We start from the raw sequence: 22,873 nt of genomic DNA, 5'->3' as shown, positions 1-22,873 counted from the left end.
ACGAGCTTAATATATATCCTTGCACAATGCCGGGATTACAAGGTATGCAGTATAAGCATCAGCACAGCCAAGCAAAGCTAAGCCACAGGCAACACGTCACACCTAAAGCTGGCAGCAGCATTCACTGAAGTTTAAATATTCCTTCCTCACATCATGGAAGCAGTTCAAAGCAAGTGCTGCAGCCAGCACATATCAGAGGCAACACAAAAAGGCTATTTGTGTAATGTGCACATTCCCGAATGTCACGATAATACATGCAGTGTATTATTGTGTATTGCAGTGATGATAAATCCAGAAGTCCTTTAGAGAACGCAAATTCCCAAAATTGCAACGACAGAATTTTTTTTTTCACCCATCCTTTTTAACGACTCCAGAATCAAACGTCACTTTCTGTCCGAGTCTGAAACAGTGGTATACATTCCTTCTGCCTTCATTTATTATTGAACGTCTACAACAAATGCAGCAGTTTCGTTTGGAAACTCTGCACATGCAGCTGTGCAGATCTGAGTTTCAGGGCCAGAAGGCTTTTAAAATAAAATACTTCACCACACTCAATACCATTCACATCCGTGTCCAGTCACACCTTATACACTGCACACTCTTCTCAATTATGGAACATCAACCCTGTGTTAATGGTGGTAGGTAGATGACATTGTGTTGGCATGTGTCGCTTGTATAAGACAAATGCCAAAGCAGATTGAACATTGCCTAATAATCTGGGATTAATATAACAATCCATGACAACACAATTGTAAATAAAACAATGATGCATGTCTGGAAGTTATGCTTTTGATACATTGCATATATGACACAGTTCTGCACTTACAGCAGCCTTAATCACTTTAAGGTTATGAAGTTGAACATAACAACCATTGGTGCCAAACGCTTAAAATCTATGTCAATGCGCCCAGCTTATATATATACTCCAAGCTCGTGTGCTGTTTCATTCAGACTCTGTCGCCTCGACGGACCTGGTTTTCACCTGAGGACGGCTGCTTGCGTTGTGGCCGAAACGTCGTGAGAATTGTTTTATTATGTTTTATTTTTATTATTTTATTACTTCCCTTCTACGTGACTTTACCGAAAGAACCAAGAAGATGTATAACTCAGTTTGGACCTGTAAACGGACTGTACATCTTTTAAGAGAAAAGACAAATTATTTAAAAGGGAATGGTTGGTTTTTATTGTACACTTCGCCTCCGGACAGAAACACAGCAATGCTGATTGACGTTCTTCATGAAAAAGCATGTCATTCTGATATCCACACAAACGCAGATCCAAGCAAGTTAGGAGGGTTATGCTTCCATGCTCATGTTATCATTGTCTCTTGTTGACGTGCACACACTCAAGTATTTACCACACTAGGCAGGGATGGAGTACCTAACTAAATACGTGATGCAGCAACCAAGAATGGACTAAGGCCAGAACATTATAACAGAGTGGGATATTCCTTTCTTGGACAGTTATCAAAATGTCAAAGATGTGTGAAAGCAGCAAGGGAGAATTCAAACTTGAAATTTTCCAACGCATGGGAGCAGCCCCCTTTGTGGTTACTTACAAGTAACATTAAAGACTGAATACTGTAATAGACTTCGCATTCAGTGACACGCCAATGACTGACGTTTACCCAAATATAAACACCACTCCAATGAATAATTCAGTCACTTTACGCTGTATCGATGGAGGCTGATATATATAAAAAGAATTGTCTCACAGCAAGATCAGAAATAAGCCCACGACTTAAGTATCTTGCTGTGTTCGCATTCAGGTTTGTAGTCGACACTAAACAAAAATAAACAATGTTTATAAAACAAATCACAAGGATGCCAGCCGATCCCATAAGACCTCAGAAGCTAAGCAGGTTCGAGCATGGATAGTACTTTTATGGTCAACCACCGTGCATAATAGGTGTTACATGCTGTGGGCCGACATGCTGGGCAGCAAATTACAGTACGACAAGATTCATTGGTGCAATGTAGTTCTATGCACTCGCGTCTACACTCACCGCCTTCACCAACCTGCACTGACTAGCGTGGTGAAGCACGATTCATATAACCCCAACGACGCCCCACACGGTGTGGGGAGGAGGCCCTCATCCAGCAGTAGATTGACCAAACGGGCTGTACGTGCATAGGGCACAAGGTGGATTTGGAACCAGGAAGGGACCCAAATGAGGAGACGCAGGCTTATCGACGGCGGAAGGCGCGGGAGATTCTCCACGCGTTTGGCTCCTCGTAGCGGTTGTACAGCGGCTCCAGGCGCTGCTGCTTCTTCTGCTTGCTGAGACGCGTGGGGTCCGACACCTTGAAGAAGGCCGGCGCAAACTCCACAAGCCACTTGGGGTCGATGGTGGTGACCTCGCGCATGTACTCCTTGGTGGTGAGCACCAGCTCGTGGTACACCACCCTGTGGGGTGGGGGGTTGTCACGCGCACGCGGTAATGAGCGAGCGCGGCAGGTTTTAATTACAAATGACATGCGACCATGGAACAAGGCCCTCTGCTGTAGGTCTTTTGTGTCATTTTATTTCCCTCGCTCTTCCCCTATTTTAGCTCTCGTGGTTTTTTGTATTTGTTGTGCAATGGTCAAAGTTGCTTCAATGTGCCATGGCAATCAAGCAATAAAAGCAAATATTTAGCCTCATCACCGCAGAAGCAGTCAAGCGTATACATGAGCCTAAGCAGGTTTCCCTACTACGAATTTGGGATCAGGGCAATAACTTCCTCGAATTCACAGCATTTAATGATTTAATGACAGTCTTTCATTAATTATCAGACAGCCTTTAAACTAAGAAGTCATGCTGTCTGCAGCACAACACTACCTCTCCAGCACACATGCCATCGCAAGGCAAACTCACGTGATACATAGTAGTTTTCCATCGGCCGCCACTGCCTGCTACACCTGCAATTACCGCTTTGTGATCTATGTCAACCACGTCAGAGGGAGGCTGTTTATCTCATTAGGTGTTAAAAAATAAAGCATTATCACTTGCATTATAAATACGTTCATTCATCCTAGTGGTTGCGAGACCTTCGAAGGCTTTTTTGCTCATGAGTGTATACAAGGGCACGTACCACTCTGGTTGGCGGTTGAAGAGCGCGCTGGACGGGTGGATGTAGACCACCTGCTGGTCCACCAGCGTGCGGTAGCCTTCCTGAGGGTCCTTCTTTGCTGCGTTCCTGAAGAAGCCACTCAGCACGGCCTTTTGCACGCGTACTGTGGCCTTGGCACACGACACCACGTCCAGCTTGTGCCTTCACGAGTTTCAAACGACACGGAAGAAAAGGGTGTAGCAGCTTTTGTGCATATTACGGAAACGATCGGCGTTTACTTGTGAAGCGCATTGTGGCCCTCACATTGGGTCACCATTACAATATATTTTAGCAAATGTGACTGGCTGACAGCAGCAGAAATGTAGTGCATGGATGTTGTCCTAATGAGGACTCATCAGCACAGTATAGTAACCAATGCTCACTGTTGCCAAGTCTGCCTCTGGGAACAATTTATGTGGGAACCCCACATCCGCACTATAGGGCCCATTAGCTTGGTTAATTCCAACAATAATAAAAACCTCTTAATGGCGAGGAAACCCCATAATGACAGAATAATAGTGCAGGCCGTAAAATTCATTTTTAACAAGACACATTTGGAAAAAATGCGGAGCATATTCTGGTAGATTTCACATTCTGACACAAAAACAGGAAGAAAGCAATTACAATTTAACAGCCGATGATTGTAGCAAATTTAACAGATCAAGTAAAATGTTTTCGTTTTTCAACAGTGAATTTTGTATTGTTGTTTTTAAGGGCCTAATTGCTGTTACCAAGCGATGCGAATTGCATCTTCACAACTTGCCACGCTAAACAACATCACACATGCATAAAGGCCAATTGCACATAAATGGTTAAAATGAAATACATAGTTCCGTCACACAAGGATCTTAAAACAACATGAGCACGCGCACACACAGAGCATTCAAACAACTATCAGCATGGCCTTGTGTTTACCCACAAAATACACCCATTAATAATGACGGTGGGTGCTGCCAGGACAGGTTCAGGATATCACTTTCCACAGCTGCTATATGTGAATCAAACTCAGGTGGCTAGAACGATAACGCAGAACACACACTATTGCAAAGGTAAAGATCCCCCATATAGTCTAAACATGCCGCTGGGGCAAGTGCTATAAGCGAGCACCTATGAAGGCCGGCATAGCACATGAGGGGGTAGGTGGCCAACACCACGCCCGGCCGATATCGTCTTCCTCGTGGCGATGTTTACACACCTCACCAGGTATAAATTTGAGGCTGAGTCGACCTAGGGGATGCCCAGGACCAGTTTAGATAATCATCACCGGTGTTAGCCGTGTGCAGCAATCGAACTCGGGTCTCCGGGTTCATAGCGCAGCGCGCTAACCACTAAACTACCGCTCCCCAACACACCATTGCACTACTCCTCTTCCACACACCTGTCCATAATTCCCAGCATCTGCTTGCGCACATCCTGTGCTCGACGGAGCGTGCGCGCCTGCACAAAGTTCTCGTAGCACCATGCGTTGGAGAACTTGTTGTTCTTCCACGAGTTGTAGACGGCCAGCAGAGTGAGGTGGTCTCCCTCCGCTTGGTTGAACTTGGCCTTTTTCTGGTCGGCAAGCGCTTGCTTATCCTGGAAACGCGAGTGCCAGGCAGCAGCGGGCACACGTCAGACAACATCAGATTGGCTGCATTTAGCTTACAAGTGAAAAAGTAATTAACGTAGCCTCCATTAATTTTAAGGTCCTCCGTGGCCTCACCCATGAATATATCTCACCTCACATCCCTCTCGAAACCCTTGCACGATCTCTCCACACCAGCAATCAAAGGCGTATGTTGAATTCCCCAGTTAAACTTTGCTCAAGTGGGAGGTTGCTCATTCTCCTCTGCCGCCATTATGGTCTGGAACTTTCTTTCTCGAGACAGCCGTGCTGATGACTTCTTAACCCCTGTTCAAGTAAAGGTTGAAGACCTTTCTCTTTTCATCAGCCGAATAATGTCTTCAATTACATACATACCATATGCCTCCTTTTCCCTGGATGTGCACGTGCTGCTCTGCACAATTTCTCGAGATGTGATTGTATTAAAATGCTATATAAATCTGTATTGTCATGTATTACCAAATCAGTTTTTGGAAACTCTTGCTAGAAATTGGGCATGTCATAAAAAATACAATACACCTATATACTCACCATACACACTGCCATACAAATAAGTGCACCTTCACAAAATAAAAACAATGAGTGGATACATTAATATGAATGGAATAAATTTTTACTGATATCCACATTTAGATAAAGGCAGAAACAACTCAAGCTATGGCTCCGTGCCTCCAAGTTCTCGGATTAAACATTGCATCCGATTCAAGAAATATGTACATGTTATAAATCATGTTCATTATTATCTTCACGAATATATAACCAGGCTGTGTGTTCGTGATTCGTTAATGAGTAAAACCTTCACAGTTACGTTGAAGTGAAGCAGCACACTAACCATGTCGGGCAGCCCAGGACACACAGGCTAGGCCTAGGGATATAGGATTTTTCTTAGGGTGCGTTCTCCTTTAAGTGAACTGAGACGGACGCTCACGAGGGTCGGGTCATGTTACCTTGGGGCGGTAGAAGACGTTCTGTACGGACAGCATGGACACAATGGTGAGCATCTCCTCGCTGCAGCCCAGGTGTACGGACATGATGAGCATCTTGCACAGCATGGGCTCCAGGGGGAACTCTGCCATCTGCGCGGTACACAAAACGCGCGTCACACACGCACGGGGCAGAAGCGTGGCCTCTAGGGGCCAACGGCGCCACCTGGACAGGGCCCACGCAGCTCCCGTGGTCCAGGGCCAGAGGCGGCCGCCACTCATTATAGCAACGCCACCCCTGACACAGGAATAATTCACTCCCTCGTGGGCGAAAACATTTTCAATTATTTTCCACTGAACATGAAACTTAATCACGAATTAACATTAAGATGCCATTAATGCTGGAAAATTAAAAGTTTTGCTCTCATTCAATGAAAATACAAATGGTCCTAAGCAGTGGCAGTGTTTGTAATCTACCAAGACCAAGCCACTATCTGCTAAGTATGTGATAATCCACTTCCCAGTGATTTGATGAATTGCCTCATAATTAAATTTATAATGTTTACCATTACTTTTCCTGCTTGGTATGATTTCCAAATTAAATTATTTGTATTAATGATAAATTATGTATTTTCACACATATTTAGGCTGAGTCGACCTAGGGGAGGCTACAGCACTGCTACATGCCCACTATCCACAGTACCATAAGAGCCCTCAATTTCTCCGAAGCTCTCCCTCCAATGCCAGACACCACAACCACAGCCCAGCAACCAGCCGGTGATCCGAGTCAGGGCTGGGGGGGCGGGGTTGCGGTGAACTCGTGTGCGCGGCGTACCCGGCGACCCAAACGCGTGAGCAGCCCCTCGTCGTCCAGTGCCCCCAGCTGGTAGAGCTGTTCCATGGCGGTGATGAGCGTCTCCATGGGAGGGGCATCCATGAAGTCAAAGGACAGCAGGTCGTTGATGCCCATGGCCTGCACACGGGAGAGTGCGTGCAACACAGGCAGGAGGTCAGTCACGGCCTCGCGCAAACCCAGGGGGAGTCGGCAAGGAAGTTATAGACTAAAACTACATTAACACGTAGGCTTTCGCGAACAATATTATTCATATAAAGGTTTTTGGGTTAGATCCTGTGAGTATAAATGTGTCCTAACCCTCCACCATAGCCAGTTAGGATTGTCACGTAACCGAAAAAACTTTATTATGAATAAAACTACATTATTTTTTATTTTACCAGGAAAGGCCCACTGAGCTATGTGGCTCTTTTTCAGAAGTGACCTGGCCACAATTGATAGCTCAACGAAGGGGCTTATCATCACGTTGAAATTTACAGCAACAATATACTCTAAACGCGTTTCTAAATGTGGAGGGAAAAACCGGAGGACCCGGAGAAAAATCCACGTGACCACAGGGAGAACATGCAAACTCCAAATATATGTATGTATGTAGAACTTTTTATATAGGCATCAGGGTTTGGATCGAACCCACGACCTCCTGTATACCAGGTGAGTTAGTTAACATCTCGTCATCGCAGCGAAGCACCTGCAAACCATTACTGTAATTTTTCTGGGCTCGTGACAGTTTTATATTTGTTTAGGCTTATGAGTAAGAAACACAAAGGTCAGCGCCGGTTATGAAACTCAACATTGCCTTTCATTGTCGCAGCTGGTATCTTAACAGCGCTGCTCATAATAATCAGCTAATTAAATAAATATTTTTCATAAGTTAAGTATAAAATCATAAAAAAATGCCCAACCATCGGGGTTTATCGTGGTAAATCTCCCTAATTTGAAGAGCAATGCTTTAACATGGAGCAGTGTCAGGTTAAAAGATTCCCTTGGCCAGCAGAACACATTGTCGCCATTTCTATGGGCCCATGCCGTTCAGGGCGACCCAAATGTGGCGCACACGAAGGCCCCACCTTGAGCGACAGCACGGTGCTGGCAAGGTTGGTTCTCTGGATCTCGGGCACGTTGGTGGTGAGCATCTCGTCACGGTAGGCACGTTCCGTGTACAGGCGGTAAGTCTTGCCGGGGCCCGTGCGGCCGGCTCTACCCGCACGCTGCTTCGCCTGGGCCTGGGCAGGTGGAAAGAAAGAGGTTGTTCTCACGACAGCAGGAGGATAGTGGTGAGCATCACACAGCTTTTGCGTAACCGCAACAAAGTGCGAACAATGGTGGACAGAGCTGTTGGGTTTATTTACACATGACTATTAAATGAATAAAATATAACACATCTGCTCAACATGTGTATATACGGCTCCTTTGTCAAATCAATGCTGGATGAGGACCTCTTCACACTGTGTGCGTCGAACAAGTTATTCGGCCAACCCACACTGATCAAACTGGTCAGTGTGGGTTGGTGAAGGTGGGGTGTAGAGCCGTTGGAACATTGTGCAGTATCATGCATTTTGCTGCACTGCTCTCTGCTGACAGCGTAGATTTTCTCTCAACAGCAAATGACAAAGTGAGAGAGAAATGATGGGAGGCTGCTACTGCTGGTGATGCTCACCTGTGAGATGGGGGTGACCACCAGCTGGTCAATGCCCGTCTTGGAGTTGTAAACCTTTTGCTTGACGAAGCCAGGGTCCACCACGTAGTAGATGCCATCAATGGTTAGTGATGTCTCCGCGATGTTGGTGGCAATGACCACCTGCATTGCACACAGCGAGTGGCATGTGGCAGCGTTGAGTGACATTCAGCAAAAACTGGCATGCGTCGCGGCGAGGTCTGTATGTATGTGGAACTTCTTTCGCACCGTACGTAGCCAATCATGCTATTCGGAGGTGAATTCTCCCATCAGTGGCCAGGGAGCCAATGTCATTCTTAAAAGAGATGCTGCCACACCGCCTTCAATCATTCTTTTGAAAAAAAAAAATCAGCACTGTTATTTTTTTTTTATTATCTTAATCAGTGTTTGACATTTTGTTTCCTCCGTGTGTATAGAGCTTCTTCAAGAACTGAAGAGACTCTTCAGGGACTCAAGAAGCACCCAGCAAGATGGAGTCAAACTTAATTGCTAAAGAACACGTGGCACTTCCTGAAAAACCTAAGCAGAAGATTGTGGGGTTATGAGCCAGAGCTTTAGCCTGGGCAGGAGCAGGGCACACACCTTTCGGCTGCCCGGGGGCGCAGGGTCGAAGATTCGTGTCTGCATCTCACTGGGCAGTGCAGAGTAGACGGGCAGGATGATGAGCTCCGGCACCTCGGGGCCCAGCGACTTCATGCGCTCATAGAGGATCTCGCAAGCCGTGTCGATCTCCTCCTGACCCGTAAGGAACAGCAGGATGTCGCCTGCACGGTGCCACGTCACGCACAGCGGTTTGACAAGCCCCGTTTAAGCGACTCACAAACATTAAGCGAATATCAGCAAAAACCGACAGACGAGCAACTCCATCCGGGTCATTAAGCAAAAGGCAAGGCATTTCCATAACGTGACGAGCCAAGGACACTCAACTTGAAGAACCCTGTTTATAATAACGTTATTTGCCTTCCAGAAAATGTTGTATTTAAGACATCAGGAACATTTTCTTTCTAACGACAAATGATTACATGGTTTGTAATTAAACAAAGGCCTTTAGAGAAGATAAATCTAGGTAATTTTTATATAATTCAGACAAACATGAACACGCAGTGCAGTGTCTTAACGTATTATTTTAACAATTTCTGTAAAATGAGGATAACCTCATGAGACGAAAAACTGCGGGTAGGCTGGAAACAAATAAAATTAATTCTCAACAAGAGCATATAACCTCAATTCTCCCAGCATGCCTTGCCATAGTATTTGAGGCACAAGGCAGCAGCAGTAAGGAAGGATGGCTATGCTATAATGACGATTCCTAACCAGGATGAAACCGGTAATTCAGTTATCTCTGCTGCGGAAAATAATATGGATACAATTTTGAATCTTAGCAGTCTAAAAAAAAAGAGGCCGTTGCGCATTATACATGCAGAATGATGATATCACGCGACTTGCAAGGCATGCTGGGAGGACAGAGCTTATGTTTTCATAAGTTCTGTATGAAAGTCACTTGTGGCGTCGGTGATTACTCTACCTATGCCAACGTGCACACGTGCAGTGCGGCCGGGCGTGAGCGCACGAGTGAGGCACCTGGCGGCTCGGTGAGGTGAATCTGCATGACGGTGATGAGCGACGCGTCCAGGTAGTCCGTCTCGGGCTCCTTGGTGTAGAGGATCTCCACGGGGTAGGTTCGCCCGGGGATGGTGAAGATGGGTGCCTCGTAGAAGTACTGCGAGAACTTGACGGCGTCCAGCGTGGCCGACGTCACAATCAGCTTCATGTCCAGACGCCGCTTTATGGTCTGACGGGTGGAGTGGGAGACAAGAAGTTAGCGTTCTCCAAGAGGCAACAAGTTATGTATAATCTTGATTTGAAGCTTTCGTGACTGCAGGAATCCATACTCTTTGGTTCTTTCGGTAAAGTCAGGTAGGTATAAAATAAAATAAATCACGACGTTTCGGGCGCAACACAAGCGTCCGTCATCAGGTGGCTTTACCTAAAGAACCAAAGAGTATAATTAATGGATACTTTCTGATCTTTATTTACAACCGTTGTACTTTCCTCAATTGCTCTATGTAACATCGACGATATTATTCACCGGTAGGCGAGTGATAAAGACATATTGTACAAAAATATTTGTTTATTTTTATTATTACATACACTTGTTTACCCAGAAAAGCCTCATCAAGTCCCAAAACTGCTGTTTAGGAGGTTGTTGATACATTTGGTAGAAGGGAGCAATGTTACTATGTGTAATCCAAAGTTGCATTAACATTTTCAGCAATGAGATGTTTGGCCAATACCAGTTACATTCTATGTTGTTTTTAGCGATGTAAGGTAAACGAGAGAGCCCAGAAAAAACCCGTGCAGAACAAGGGGAGAACATACAAACTCCACAAAGGCACCCGAGTGAGACATCGAACCCAAGACCTTCTTGCTAGTGTTACCATATTGAAATATATCAACATATATTTCAACAAGGATGCAGATGCACTTCTGCAGCAGTCTGGAACGCTCTTCCTTCCGATATTAGGAAGATGCTGGAGATATCCACTTTTAAATTATCGAGGTTGAAAACTCATTTCTTTAGAACTGCTTTTTTGTGTTCAGTTTGTTGTATTTCCCCGCACCTCCGATTAGCACGTTTGGCTACGTACGGTGCGTAATAAGTTCAACATACATACGTATACCAACAATAACTACTCGGACGATACTTAACTGGAAAAGCTACCTTCTTCTTGGTTCTTTCGGTAAAGTCACGTAGAAGGGAAATAATAAAACAATAAACATAAAACATAATAAAATAAAATCCTCACGACGTTTCGGCCACAACGCAAGCAGCCGTCCTCAGGTGAAGAACAGGGTTGTCGGATAGACAGCGTACGTGCAGGCTACGACCGCCTTGAGCAGCTTACCTTCTTGAGGAGACCGAAGAGCACGTCAGTGTGGATGGTGCGCTCATGGGCCTCGTCCAACATCACGACGGAGTACTGCATGAGCTCCGAGTCGATGAGACACTCCCTCAGCAGCATGCCGTCCGTCATGTACTTGATCTTCGTCTCAGGACTGGTGCAGTCCTCAAAACGGATCGTGTACCCAACCTGCAAGCGTAACACGCACAAAGCGCAGTTTACATTTGTGAAGACTCGCACAGATCCATACCACCGTGGCAATGAGCCCAGGTGCATATGCTTGAGATCCAAGCCATTGCTGTTATTGCCATCTCCTGCCGAGTTTAACACGTACGCTCTCGCGACCAATATTATCCATGAAGGTTTTTTTGTGTTAGATCGCGTGAATATAAATGTGCTGATGTAATTATTGGCCAAACGTCGTAGTCGAGTTGTAAATGTTGTGGTTAATACTACAACACACCGATGTGCTGTACTCGTAACAAATTGGCATGTTTTATTTATATGACAAACCTTCCTAATTGTCCTCATTCGGAGGTCAATTTCATTTGAGCTCGGATGGGATCACTGGAGCCTGGATGAGCATGGATTCTGAGATCCGACAACTATTTTATTCGTTTAATTTTACCATGTAAGACCCACTGAGCTATATAGCTCTTTTTCAGAACTGATCTGGCTATCACAAATGATAGCTCAACGAATTGGCTTATCATGTGGACATTTATAGCAGCCAAACACTCTAATCAAGATGATGACATGGACAAATTTTGGTTCACCGTAAAGGGGAGAAGAATCTATGGAGTCAAAACGATGCTGCTAGTCCCCCTTGCGGGCAGTTGTCCACAGCGGTAAAAGGCCGTGACGGACGAGAAACGCGCACCTCTTGCCCGAGGCAGCAGCCGAACTCCTCGGAGACGCGCTTGGCCACGGACATGGCGGCCACACGACGGGGCTGCGTGCAGCCGATCTTCCCGCGGGTCGTGTAGCCCGCCTCCGCCAGGTACTGCGTGATCTGCGTCGTCTTGCCCGAGCCCGTCTCACCGATCACGATCAGGATCTGGTTGTCGTTCACGGCCTAGCGTGGGGGAAAAACAGAACAAAGAGAGTGCGCGAGCGTGGCGGACGACCGTGTGTCTTGGCAGAACGGTGAAATACGAGACGCACGTTTCTCACACGTCACCATGTGGACATGTAAAGCCCTTTTGTCAATCCGCTGCTGGATGACAGCCTCCCCGATGCAGTGCAGATCGTTGGAGTTGTTAGACCATGCTTTGCAACGTTGAGGTGGCGAATGTTTGCAGCGTGGACGTGGAAGCATAGAAGGACAGAACAAAAATGGATCTTGCTGCATGGCCACCTATTCAATACCACATAGCTCTGCAGTCCTATGACAATCTGTTAGTGCATGCTCAACGATGCTTAGCTTCCAAGATATGATGCAACCAGGCGCATTCCAGATGCCAAGCCGTCAAAACCAACTTGGACATAAAGGTTACACCACTAACACCGCATGCAACAAATTTTTGCACCTTGCATCAATGAGCACAGTTGGCTATGTTAAATACGTACATCTAAAGTAACAAAGGCAATACAGCTTCGTCTGTATTCTCAACAGCAACACCTCACCTGCACCAACTGCTCCTTCAGTTTGTAGATGGGCAGGCTCTCTCGCTGCTCGATGATTGACATGGCCGTCTTCTTACCATACGAGGCCTTGTTGCCGCCAAATGCGTGCTTCTTCCACTCCGGCATGTCGGGCGGCATCAGGCCCAGGCCTCGCATGTTTGCTGCGATCTGGCGACCCTCGGCTGCACACAGCAACACACGCGGCACTCCATTCAGTACAGCGGTTCAGCACAACACACGATGCCACGATGCGTTAAGCCACAGTATGTGTGCAGTCCTTTTGTAAACAACACCGCTGGATGAGAGCCTCAACACCACCAGCACAAGGCCACCAATGGAGATTAGCACCACCATAACGACACATGCTGACTTTTGAGCTCGACTTTTGCCTTGATGTGATATTACTTGTATCAGCGATCGTTGGCGAGCTCTGAAGACGTGAATTTTCTTTGTACAGTATTCCCTCATTATTTGCGGAGGGATACATTCAATTCAACAATATTAAATACATAAATAAGCTATTAAATACATGAAAATTATTACAACATATCTCTATCTCATCACTTTATCACATCACTTTATCACATCACTTTCTTTCTCTATCTCAATACAGTCGTGTAGAGTTCCAGAAGCGATTCACGGACAGCCAAAATCACGGAAACAAGTCCGTGAATAACCAGTGAAGACTGCACATGTACAGCCACTTAGTCAATCCCCTGCTGGATGAGAGACTGTGCACCCTCTGCTGGTCATAGTGGTTACTTTACTATTTCACAGCGCTGGTCAGCAGAGATTGACAAAGGTTTTGGTACATAGACGTCAGAGCATTGTACAGCATAACAAGTATAACCCGTAAAAACAAAGTTTTTCACTATAAATCCTTGATATGCGTGGCGGCTAGAGTCCTCTCGTCCTCTGGCTTGAGATGGCTGCCACCTATGGGTCAGATGATTGCATGGCAGCATTAAGCAATTGGTAATTAAATATAATATTTTTGTCCTAAAAAGTGTAACATTTTGGAAAAACATTTTCACGAACATTAATTGTCACGCACAACGAGTCTGTGTGGAAAATGTCAGCTCGATTGGATCACGGGAAGTGGGTTAAAAAACGACTGAAAGATTTGCACGGTCCTAAGCAAGCAAGCAAGTGAACTTAATAAAGGATTTAAAAATGGCATTTTCTGCACCACCCTCTGCTGTCTATCACGTATCATAATAGTTAACTATAATTATAATTGACCCCGAGTGTGAAGTAGGTGCTCGTGTGTGCGTGTGGCAGGGGGGAGGGGCTTTGCCGTCGGGAAGAGGATCGATCCAGTGCATGTTGAGGCCCGTTGGGATTGAATCCATTTCAGCCTCGCGTGCCGCCTGCTTCATCTCGCGCCGCTCCTTGGCCAGAGCGCTCTGCATCATGGCGGCCTGCGATAGCGAGCCGTCCGGGTTCTGGGGAACAACGGGGAAGAACGTGGGTCAAGGAAGGCGAGGTTTCGTCATCTCGGCGTTGAGACCAGAGTCTTGAGTTGAGACTGAGTTTCTGGATCAAAGTATTGAGTTGAGACTGCTTCCGATCTAAAAATATCACTTCCAGGGTGCCGCATAGAAAAAAGGAGACAATTTCAGTGAATTGAGTGAAGGTATTGGCAGTAAAAAAAACTGATAAAATTAGAACTTAAAATAGTGAAAATTCAAAGACTCGTAGGGGCGCAGAAATTGTTAGCAGCACAAGCTGGAGCTGACCTTGACGATCTTGACGGGGCTGAGGTCAGTGCTGTGCTTAGTGTGGCCTCGCAGGAACGGAGGCTCCTCCTCCACCAGTTCAATCTCCACGTCCTCATCTGAGAACACAGCGCCACCCATATCTTACCATCTCCCAACCACAAAACCACACCCTACAGCACCACCTCCCACCACGACGCCAACCGCACAACACACGGAACCACTATCAGCAACCTGCTTGTTACTCAGGTGCAACGTCTTTCACACAGTTCCAAAGAGGATGTTGATCGCGAATGTCCTTCACACCTTCATCGTCGTCTATCTTGGGTAAAACTCCAGTCTCCTCATCGAAATCTGGGTACTCTTCTTTTGGAAGGACATTTGCTGCAATCATCTGCGAAAAGGACGTAAATAAAAGACATCAGAATCAAGACAAACTTTAGTGTTTTGACTCTAAACAGAAAAAAATCAGCCCAAAACCTGTAACTGTTCTCAAAAACCTAATAGCATCATCACACGTAGTACACTGCAACAAAACCATTAACATAACCTGAACGTTAGCTCCGGACCCTGGGACAGTGGTGGAGGGATGTTACCTACTTCACCTGACATAAAGGAGGTCGTGGGTTCGATACGAACCCTGATGCCTGTATATTTGGAGTTTACATGTCTCTCTCTCTCCCCATGGTCGTGTGGCTTTTTCTCCAGGTCCTCCGGTTTTTCCCTCCACATTTAGAAACGTGCGTTTGGAGTATTTGGCTGCTATAAGTTTTCACGTGATAATCCACTTCGTTTAGCAATCATTTGTGGCCAAGTCGCTTCAGAAAAAGAGCTACATAGCTCAGTGGGCCTTACCTGGTAAATAAGAAACAGCTTAGTTTATATTTCGATTTAAAGCTTTCGTGACTGCAGGGATTCATCTTCTTGGTTCTTTCGGTAAAGTCACGTAGAAGGGAAATAATAAAACAATAAAAATAAAACAATAAAATACAATTTTCATGACGTTTCGGCCACAATGCAAGCAGCCGTCCTCAGGTGAAGAACAGGTCTGTCGGAAAGACAGCGTCTGAATGTTCTTCACCTGAGGACGGCTGCTTGCGTTGTGGCCGAAACGTCGTGAGAATTGTATTTTATTATGATTAATTTGTATTATTTTATTATTTCCCTTCTACGTGAATTTACCGAAAGAACCAAGAAGATGAGCTTAGTTTATAGTTTAGTTCAGATTTCGTGGCTCTCTGCCATGTGTCGTGTTGCTATCCCAGCTCCTGGGCCCGCTTCCCACCTGCTTGATCTCCCACTTCTCGGGGTCAGAGATCTTCGTGAGACGCTTGCGCTCCAGCAGGTCGTCCTCCACCTCGGGCGCGCTCACGAGCGGCATGTGCGATGGGCGGTCGGGGTTTCTCGCGGCCGCCGCCTCCTCGCCGGCGTCAGCCACCAGCAGGCGCCGCCGTGTTGGGTTCAGGTCCTCGCCCGTCTCCTGCTCCACGTCCTGCGCTTGCCGAAACAAAAGCAGCCTTCAAACTTCGGTGGCCCGGCACACTGGGCATCGCTTCATATCGATTCTTGTAGCCAAGGTGCATTGATCGAATCGTGCACATATTAAAATGTAATTTTGCGATTTACACGAATGATAGGATTAGGCAGGGTTTCAATTCAGCTGGATCTGTCCGGAAAAATATTTACACACCTAGCATACCACATCCCGTACATGTCGCACTATGGCTGTGGATACTAGTCACTTACGTCCTCCAGTCTACTAGAAACCTTGAAGAAAATAAAGTAAGAAAGTAAGTCTCATATTTAGGCTAATGGAAGCAATGAGAGAAAACATGAGATAAAAAAGAATGGAAACAAAAAAAATATTCAGCTCAGAGGTGGGGGAGAGGAGAGTGAACCTTACATGCCTACTTATGTTAACAGAATCTTTAAGCTATGTCAATGTCTGAATCTTGTGCTGGAGCCAAAGCTCTGGGAGCACAGGTCCACAAACCTTCATGCTCAAGCTGGTCTTGGTTCCGGTGAAGGATAGCACCTTGACCTTGACCTTCTGACCTTTGGTGACAACATCAGCCACGCTGGCGACGCGGCCCTCTCGTCGGATCTCAGAGATGTGAACCAACCCCTCCCAGCGTTTCCTACAGATGCAGGGATCACCATCAGACATATATACATTTACTACCAACGGGTCAACAGTGCTCAATTACCACTCCAGCAGGAATACAAAACTCTGGATCAGTGTTCTCATTTATCTATGACGAAAAATAGATGATGCATGATAGCAATGCGGCATTAGTTTATCATATTATCTCGAACGGACTTAAATAGCTCTGGCTGCTCAGGACGATTCAATTCGTGTTGCACATCTGTAATCCAGAACTTTAGAGGCAAGATGTAATGGTCCATGCATGCGTGTGTGAAATTGACAGCGTCACAAAGCTGAAACATGGCCAGTAGATAGCAGTCGAGCAAATGGAATGCGAGCTTCAAGAGTGGCTTTTAGTGGTTAAATAACCCTCACAACACAAATGCGTGGGGAGGCTCTGATCCAGCAGTGAATTGACAAAGGACTGAGCATGTGTGTATTTTGATTATCTCCCACATGCAAAATACACCTTAAAAATTTAGAATTGGCCAAGTAACCCAATGCAGCAACACCATAAAAGAGAATCTTGAGACTCAGCATGAGGCTTTATTGGTTAAATAAATTCCACTATTATGGATGGGCCTAATTATTTATCTCGGTCGTGTTCAGTGTTGTGAGCCTGAGCGTGTGCTGCGTACCGGAGTCCCTCGAGCTGCACGAAGCAACCAAACTGCATGATGCTCGACACCTTTCCGCTGTAGATGTCGCCCACGTTAGGCTCCTCGGGCGGAGGTTTGTCCACGTGGCGGTCGGGCCAGCGCTCCGACTGCTTCTCTTGCTCGGGGCTATTTGACCGCGTGCGTTCACGGTGCCTCCGGCGCTCGTGGCGTGACGAACGGGAGCGGTCGTGGGAGGGCGAGCGTGAGCGCGAATGGCGCCGCATACGGGAACGCGAGCGGGAGCGAGAGCGGGAGCGATGGCGCCGTCTTCGGTGTCGGTCCTCGTGCCGGAAATCCCGCTCGCGGCTGTCGCTTCTCTTGCTGCCGCTTGCCTCTGACCTAGAGCCATCGGCACGGATTGACAAAAACAAGAGGTTGTTTCGTCATGGCCGATTGGTCTGGGCCAAGATGGATGCGAGTTACAAGCAAAGATGTTAGCGTGTCTGTGTGTGTGTGTGTGCACGGCTGGGTTGCTAACACACCCGTGCTTGGTTTCCTGCCCCGAGAGTTTCGGGATCAGGGCCTCCAACTCTGCCATGGCATCCACGGCCACTTTGATGTCTTCAGCCTTGAGCATGGTTTGCTGTGGACACATACACACACTGTAGCTGGTGACGGGAGTCACATTTTCCCATTGAAAGCATACAAAACTGCCTGTGAAGCATTCTTATTTCAGTTATCAGCAATTCTATTGGAGCCATTACAAGTACTAAAAGATTCAGAAAATAAAAATACTAGCATATTCCATTGATACAAAAAATAATATATGTTGGACTTAACAAGACCATCATTTTTTTGGTTCTTTCGGTAAAGTCACTTTACCGAAAGAACCAAGAAGATGAATCCCTGCAGTCACGAAAGCTTTAAATCGAAAGACCATCATTCTTTACTGTGTCTTTATCTCTAGAAAAATAAACATGTCCTCTTTATCTATGCAGCATCTTGAGATGCAATCGCATCTAGACACACGTTTAGTTTGTTGTCCTTCCCCCGCACCTTCGATTATCACGGTTGGCTATACGGTGCGAAAGAAGTTCAACAGACATAAGTACATCCACAAACTATTGTACACACATCACAAAGCAGCTACTGCTGCTGCTTACCCGTGCAGCATCATCATCCGCCCTACAGAGGGCAGGGAAAAGCTCTTTCATCTTCTCCTGTTTCGTCCTGGTTGACGACGATGAAGCCTCAGCTAAAGAACAAGAGAGGCAAGGCTCATCAGCAAATTACTTCCGGTAGCGTAATAACGAGGAAATACTGTAACAGAAAAACGAGTTAAAACCTAAATATACCCGAGTTATCGCTGGATGTCTTGGGAGCAGGTTTCATGGTCTGGATGAGACGCAGCAAGTTGTTAATAAGCGGGTCCTGTGGAAAACAAACGCAGCAAATTTAATGTCAAACATGAGTTTGTGGTTTAAAGCTTTCGTGACTGCAGGGATTCATCTTCTTGGTTGTATCGGTAAAGTCACGTAGAAGGGAAATAATAAAATAATAACAATGAAATATAATAAAATACAATTCTCACGACGTTTCGGCCACAACGCAAGCAGCCGTCCTCAGGTGACAGACCTGTTCTTCACCTGAGGACGGCTGCTTGCGTTGTGGCCGAAACGTCGTGAGAATTGTATTTTATTTTTGTTATTTTATTATTTCCCTTCTACGTGACTTTACCAAAAGAACCAAGAAGATGAGTTTGTGGTTTAAAGCTTTCGTGACTGCAGGAATTAATACTCTTTGGGTCTTTCGGTAAAGTCACGTAGATAGAAAAATAATAGATCACGACGTTTCGATCGCAACACAGGCGATCGTCTTCAGGTGAGAGAGAGAAAGCTACAGTGGGCTCACATGAAATAGACTTTTCCAAGACGAAGGTACTATGCAAACCCACTGGCTATCATCAAAGATTTGTCCATGAAGCCATCCAGATATATAAACACAGACACAACTTCAACCGAGAAGATGGGTACAAATTGGGCAATCATTGGAAGGCCGTGATTAACCAGGTATCGTCTTAACCTGCTGTGATGTTTCCATCCTTCCTGCCGATGTTAGCTGACTCTCTGAGTTGCATTACTAGGTTGGATGTCTTTGTATTGACAGGCTGGATGTCCTGCTCGCTCTGCCACCGATGCATCATTGACATGCTAATCTCTCACAATACATAGGCCACTGCCACAGCCTCAGGGAGACCATCTCTAGCCCACCCTCTTACCCTGAGGGGACTCTATATAAGACCTTGTTTCAGTAGCTTTCTCTCTCTCACCTGAAGACGATTGCCTGTGTTGCGATTGAAACGTCGTGATATATTATTTTTCTATCTACGTGACTTTACCGCACCATACTGCAAAAAGAGATTCAACCTCGGTTCTTGGAGTACTCACCGAAAACTCCGCTCCATTTTGCTCCAGGACTTTTTTGAACTTTTCAAAAGTGTTGTTCTTCTCTGACAAACTGATGACAAATTCAGCTGCGAACAGACACAGAGAGTTGTATGTAAGTAAAACGACTCCGAATCGCCAGCAGCACGCTCGCCACCAACAGTCGCTCGAACGTTAATGATTCGCCATCTAGGCGTCCGTATGACTGATGGTTAAATGCACGCAGCAACATATGGACGTGCCGTTGTGCGTGTCGCGTTACATTATCACACACACAAAATACACAAAAGACATATATATACACACACAAAAACATACGTGGTAAAAACATCGTTGTCACATTCGACTCATTTACACCTTCCAAGGGATCCAGCACTCTCAAAGCACTGCTTCTCGACGCGGAGATGACCATGTCAGCAGCATCAAACAATGTACAGCCTAAACGTCACCCCCGTGGTTAGCATAGAGTAACACATTCCTGCGGAGGGAGCTGGTAGGAACGTTGGGTTGCTCGGTCAATGGCCAGGGTCAACGGCGGCGTGGTGTATTCCGCAAATATGCCCGACTGTGAGGGCGGACACAAGCCGGCGTGAGTAGGTTAAACGTTGAATTTTATAAGGGCACCACGGGGTGACCAGCCCCTCCCAACCCAGCCCCTCCCCACCCTCCCCACCCAGCCCCTCCCCACCCAGCCCCACCCCTCCCCAACCAGCCCCACCCCTCCCCAACCAGCCCCTCCCCACCCAGCCCCACCCCTCCCACTCCCCACCCAGCCCCTCCCTACCCTCCCCACCCAGCCCCTCCCTATCCACCCAGCCCCCCCTCCCCACTCAGCCCCTCCCTGCACGACGGACACAATAATCCCCTGTGGGCTGGTGTAACCAGGAGGTTCCTACCAGTATAACGTTGTGAATGTAGAGGAGTTATAGGAGATAAGTTGGTGTCGTTACAGCAACTTTAGAGCATTTAGCTGAAATACATTTGCACTTGATAAGCCACTTCATTAGGCTATCATTTGTGATAGCCAGGTCGCTTCTGGAAACATATCTCTAACTCTCAGTGGGCCTTGCCTGGTTAAATAAAAATAAGTTTAGTTTAGTAGAGTAGGTACTCTATAGGGGAGTCGGTGGACTTACTAATAGCTCAGTGGGCTTTACCTGGTAAGATAAAAAATTAAGTTTACTTTTATTTTTCGATTTAAAGCTTTCGTGACTGCAGGGATTCATCTTCTTGTTTCTTTCGGTAAAGTCACGTAGAAGGGAAGTAATAAAATAATAAAAATAAAACACAATAAAACAATTCTCACGACGTTTCGGCTACAACGCAAGCAGCCGTCTTCAGGTGAAGAATGAGACACTACCAAACTAGGAGCTTATATATAAGCTGCATTGGGGGTTGAAGAGCGCCTTAACAAAAAGAATGTGCATGTGAAGAGGAATTTAGCATATTCATGGAAAATGCGTAGGCGTTGGGCGGGGGGGTGTCAAAGTCATATTATGCCCATGCATTATGCACCCTACTGGACGTCTGTGAAAAAGCGCTTCATAGCTCATCGTATTCCGCCTTCAGTATAAATACACATTCTGATTCTGGAGTTGGTGTAGAAGGGCCAATGTAGAGGCATTAGTATAGGGTGGTCGGTGTAGAGTAGTCGGTGTAGAGGTGTTAGTGTATAGTAGTTGGTGTAGAGTAGTTTGTGTAGAGGTGTTGGTGTAGATGTGTTAGTGTAGATGTGTTAGTGTAGCGTGGTTGGTGTAGAGTAGTTAGTATAGAGTAGTTGGTGTAGAGTGGTTGGTGTAGAGTGGTTGGTGTAGAGTGGTTGGTGTAGAGTAGTTGGTGTAGAGTAGTTAGTATAGAGCAGTTGGTGTAGAGTGGTTGGTGTAGAGTGGTTAGTGTAGAGGTGTTGGTGTAGAGGTGTTGGTGTAGATGTGTTGGTGTAGATGTGTTAGTGTAGAGTGGTTGGTGTAGAGCGGTCGGTGTAGAAGTGTTAGTGCGGGGTAGTCGGTGCGGGGTAGTTGGTGTAGAGTAGTTAGTATAGAGTAGTTGGTGTAGAGTGGTTGGTGTAGAGTGGTTAGTGTAGAGGTGTTAGTGTAGAGTAGTTGGTGTAGAGGTGTTAGTGTAGGATAGTTGGTGTAGAGTAGTTGGTGTAGAGGTGTTAGTGTAGAGTAGTTGGTGTAGAGTAGTTGGTGTAGAGTAGTTAGTATAGAGTAGTTGGTGTAGAGTGGTTGGTGTAGAGTGGTTAGTGTAGAGTAGTTGGTGTAGAGGTGTTAGTGTAGAATAGTTGGTGTAGAGGTGTTAGTATAGAGTAGTTGGTGTAGAGGTGTTGGTGTAGAGGTGTTAGTATAGAGTAGTTGGTGTAGGAGAGTTGGTGTAGAGGTGTTAGTGTAGAGTAGTTGGTGTAGGATAGTTGGTGTAGAGGTGTTATATAGAGTAGTTGGTGTAGAGGTGTTGGTGTAGAGGTGTTAGTATAGAGTAGTTGGTGTAGGAGAGTTGGTGTAGAGGTGTTAGTATAGAGTAGTTGGTGTACAGGAGTTGGTGTTGGGCCTCCCAGGCCGCGCACGTTACCCAGGTCCTTGTCGTTAATTCCCAGGTGATTGTCCAGCTCCGTGCAGACCTTGGACACCAGGGACAGCTGCTCCAGGCGACGGATCTCGGCCGGGTCCGCCATCTCTCCCGCCCGTGTTGCAGGGGAGAGACAAAGGCGGACGGGAATCGGGGGGGAGGAGAGGCGAAGAGCGGCGACGCGTCAGGCCCCGAGTCAGCGCCGATGTAGGCCAAGGCTTTGGTGACCCCCCCACCCCCACGCGTGACGTCACCCAACACAACAACTACGGCGGCCCCTGCGATGTCGCCCCCGCCGCTGCAAACGCGATTGTGAATGGAGCGATTCCTCTTACCCCCCTCCTACCCCCCTCTCTTAACCCTCCTACTCCCCCCTCTCCTGTCCAACCCCCTTTTACCCCCCCCCACCTACTACCCCCCCCTTACCCCCTGCTATCCCCCCTCCTACCACCCTCTCCTATCCCTCCTACCCCCCTCCCCTACCCCCCCCCTCCTGCTATCCCCACACCGACTACCCTCCCTACCCCCCTTCTCCTACCCCCCTCCTACCCTACCCCCCTTCTCCTACCCCCCTACCCCCTCTCCTATCCCACCCCCTTCTACCTCCCCTCCTACCTCTCCTACCCTCCTCCTACCCTACCCCCCTCCTCCTACCCCCCCCTACCCCCCTCCTCCTACCCCCCTACCCTACCCCCCTCCTCTTACCCCCCTCCTCCTACCCCCCCTACCC

The 22,873-nt window shown here is 46.8% G+C and overlaps 1 protein-coding gene across 1 annotated transcript; it reads right to left on the bottom strand.

Annotated features, from left to right (window-relative positions):
- Positions 1-607: 607 nt before the first annotated feature.
- On the bottom strand, positions 608-22,391 carry LOC133349827 (ATP-dependent RNA helicase DHX8-like). Its single transcript, XM_061563627.1, has 23 exons — positions 22,147-22,391; positions 19,585-19,670; positions 18,493-18,568; positions 18,301-18,392; positions 17,680-17,780; positions 17,177-17,536; positions 16,386-16,530; positions 15,678-15,884; positions 14,699-14,786; positions 14,414-14,511; positions 13,972-14,119; positions 12,675-12,856; positions 11,929-12,123; positions 11,052-11,237; positions 9,727-9,937; positions 8,728-8,909; positions 8,128-8,268; positions 7,538-7,693; positions 6,453-6,590; positions 5,642-5,770; positions 4,470-4,666; positions 3,074-3,253; positions 608-2,406 (listed from the first exon to the last, which is right to left on the bottom strand). The coding sequence occupies exons 1-23, from the start codon at positions 22,247-22,249 to the stop codon at positions 2,187-2,189; spliced, it is 3,621 nt and encodes a 1,206-aa protein (XP_061419611.1). The 5' UTR covers positions 22,250-22,391; the 3' UTR covers positions 608-2,186.
- Positions 22,392-22,873: the final 482 nt, after the last annotated feature.

The sequence above is a fragment of the Lethenteron reissneri genome, chromosome 31 (genome assembly GCF_015708825.2).
Source record: "Lethenteron reissneri isolate LAM-NWPU_2019-01 chromosome 31, ASM1570882v1, whole genome shotgun sequence".
Taxonomy (NCBI): Eukaryota; Metazoa; Chordata; class Hyperoartia; order Petromyzontiformes; family Petromyzontidae; genus Lethenteron; species Lethenteron reissneri.
Note: the sequence above shows the minus strand (reverse complement) of the source record. Positions and strands in the feature narration are given on the sequence as shown.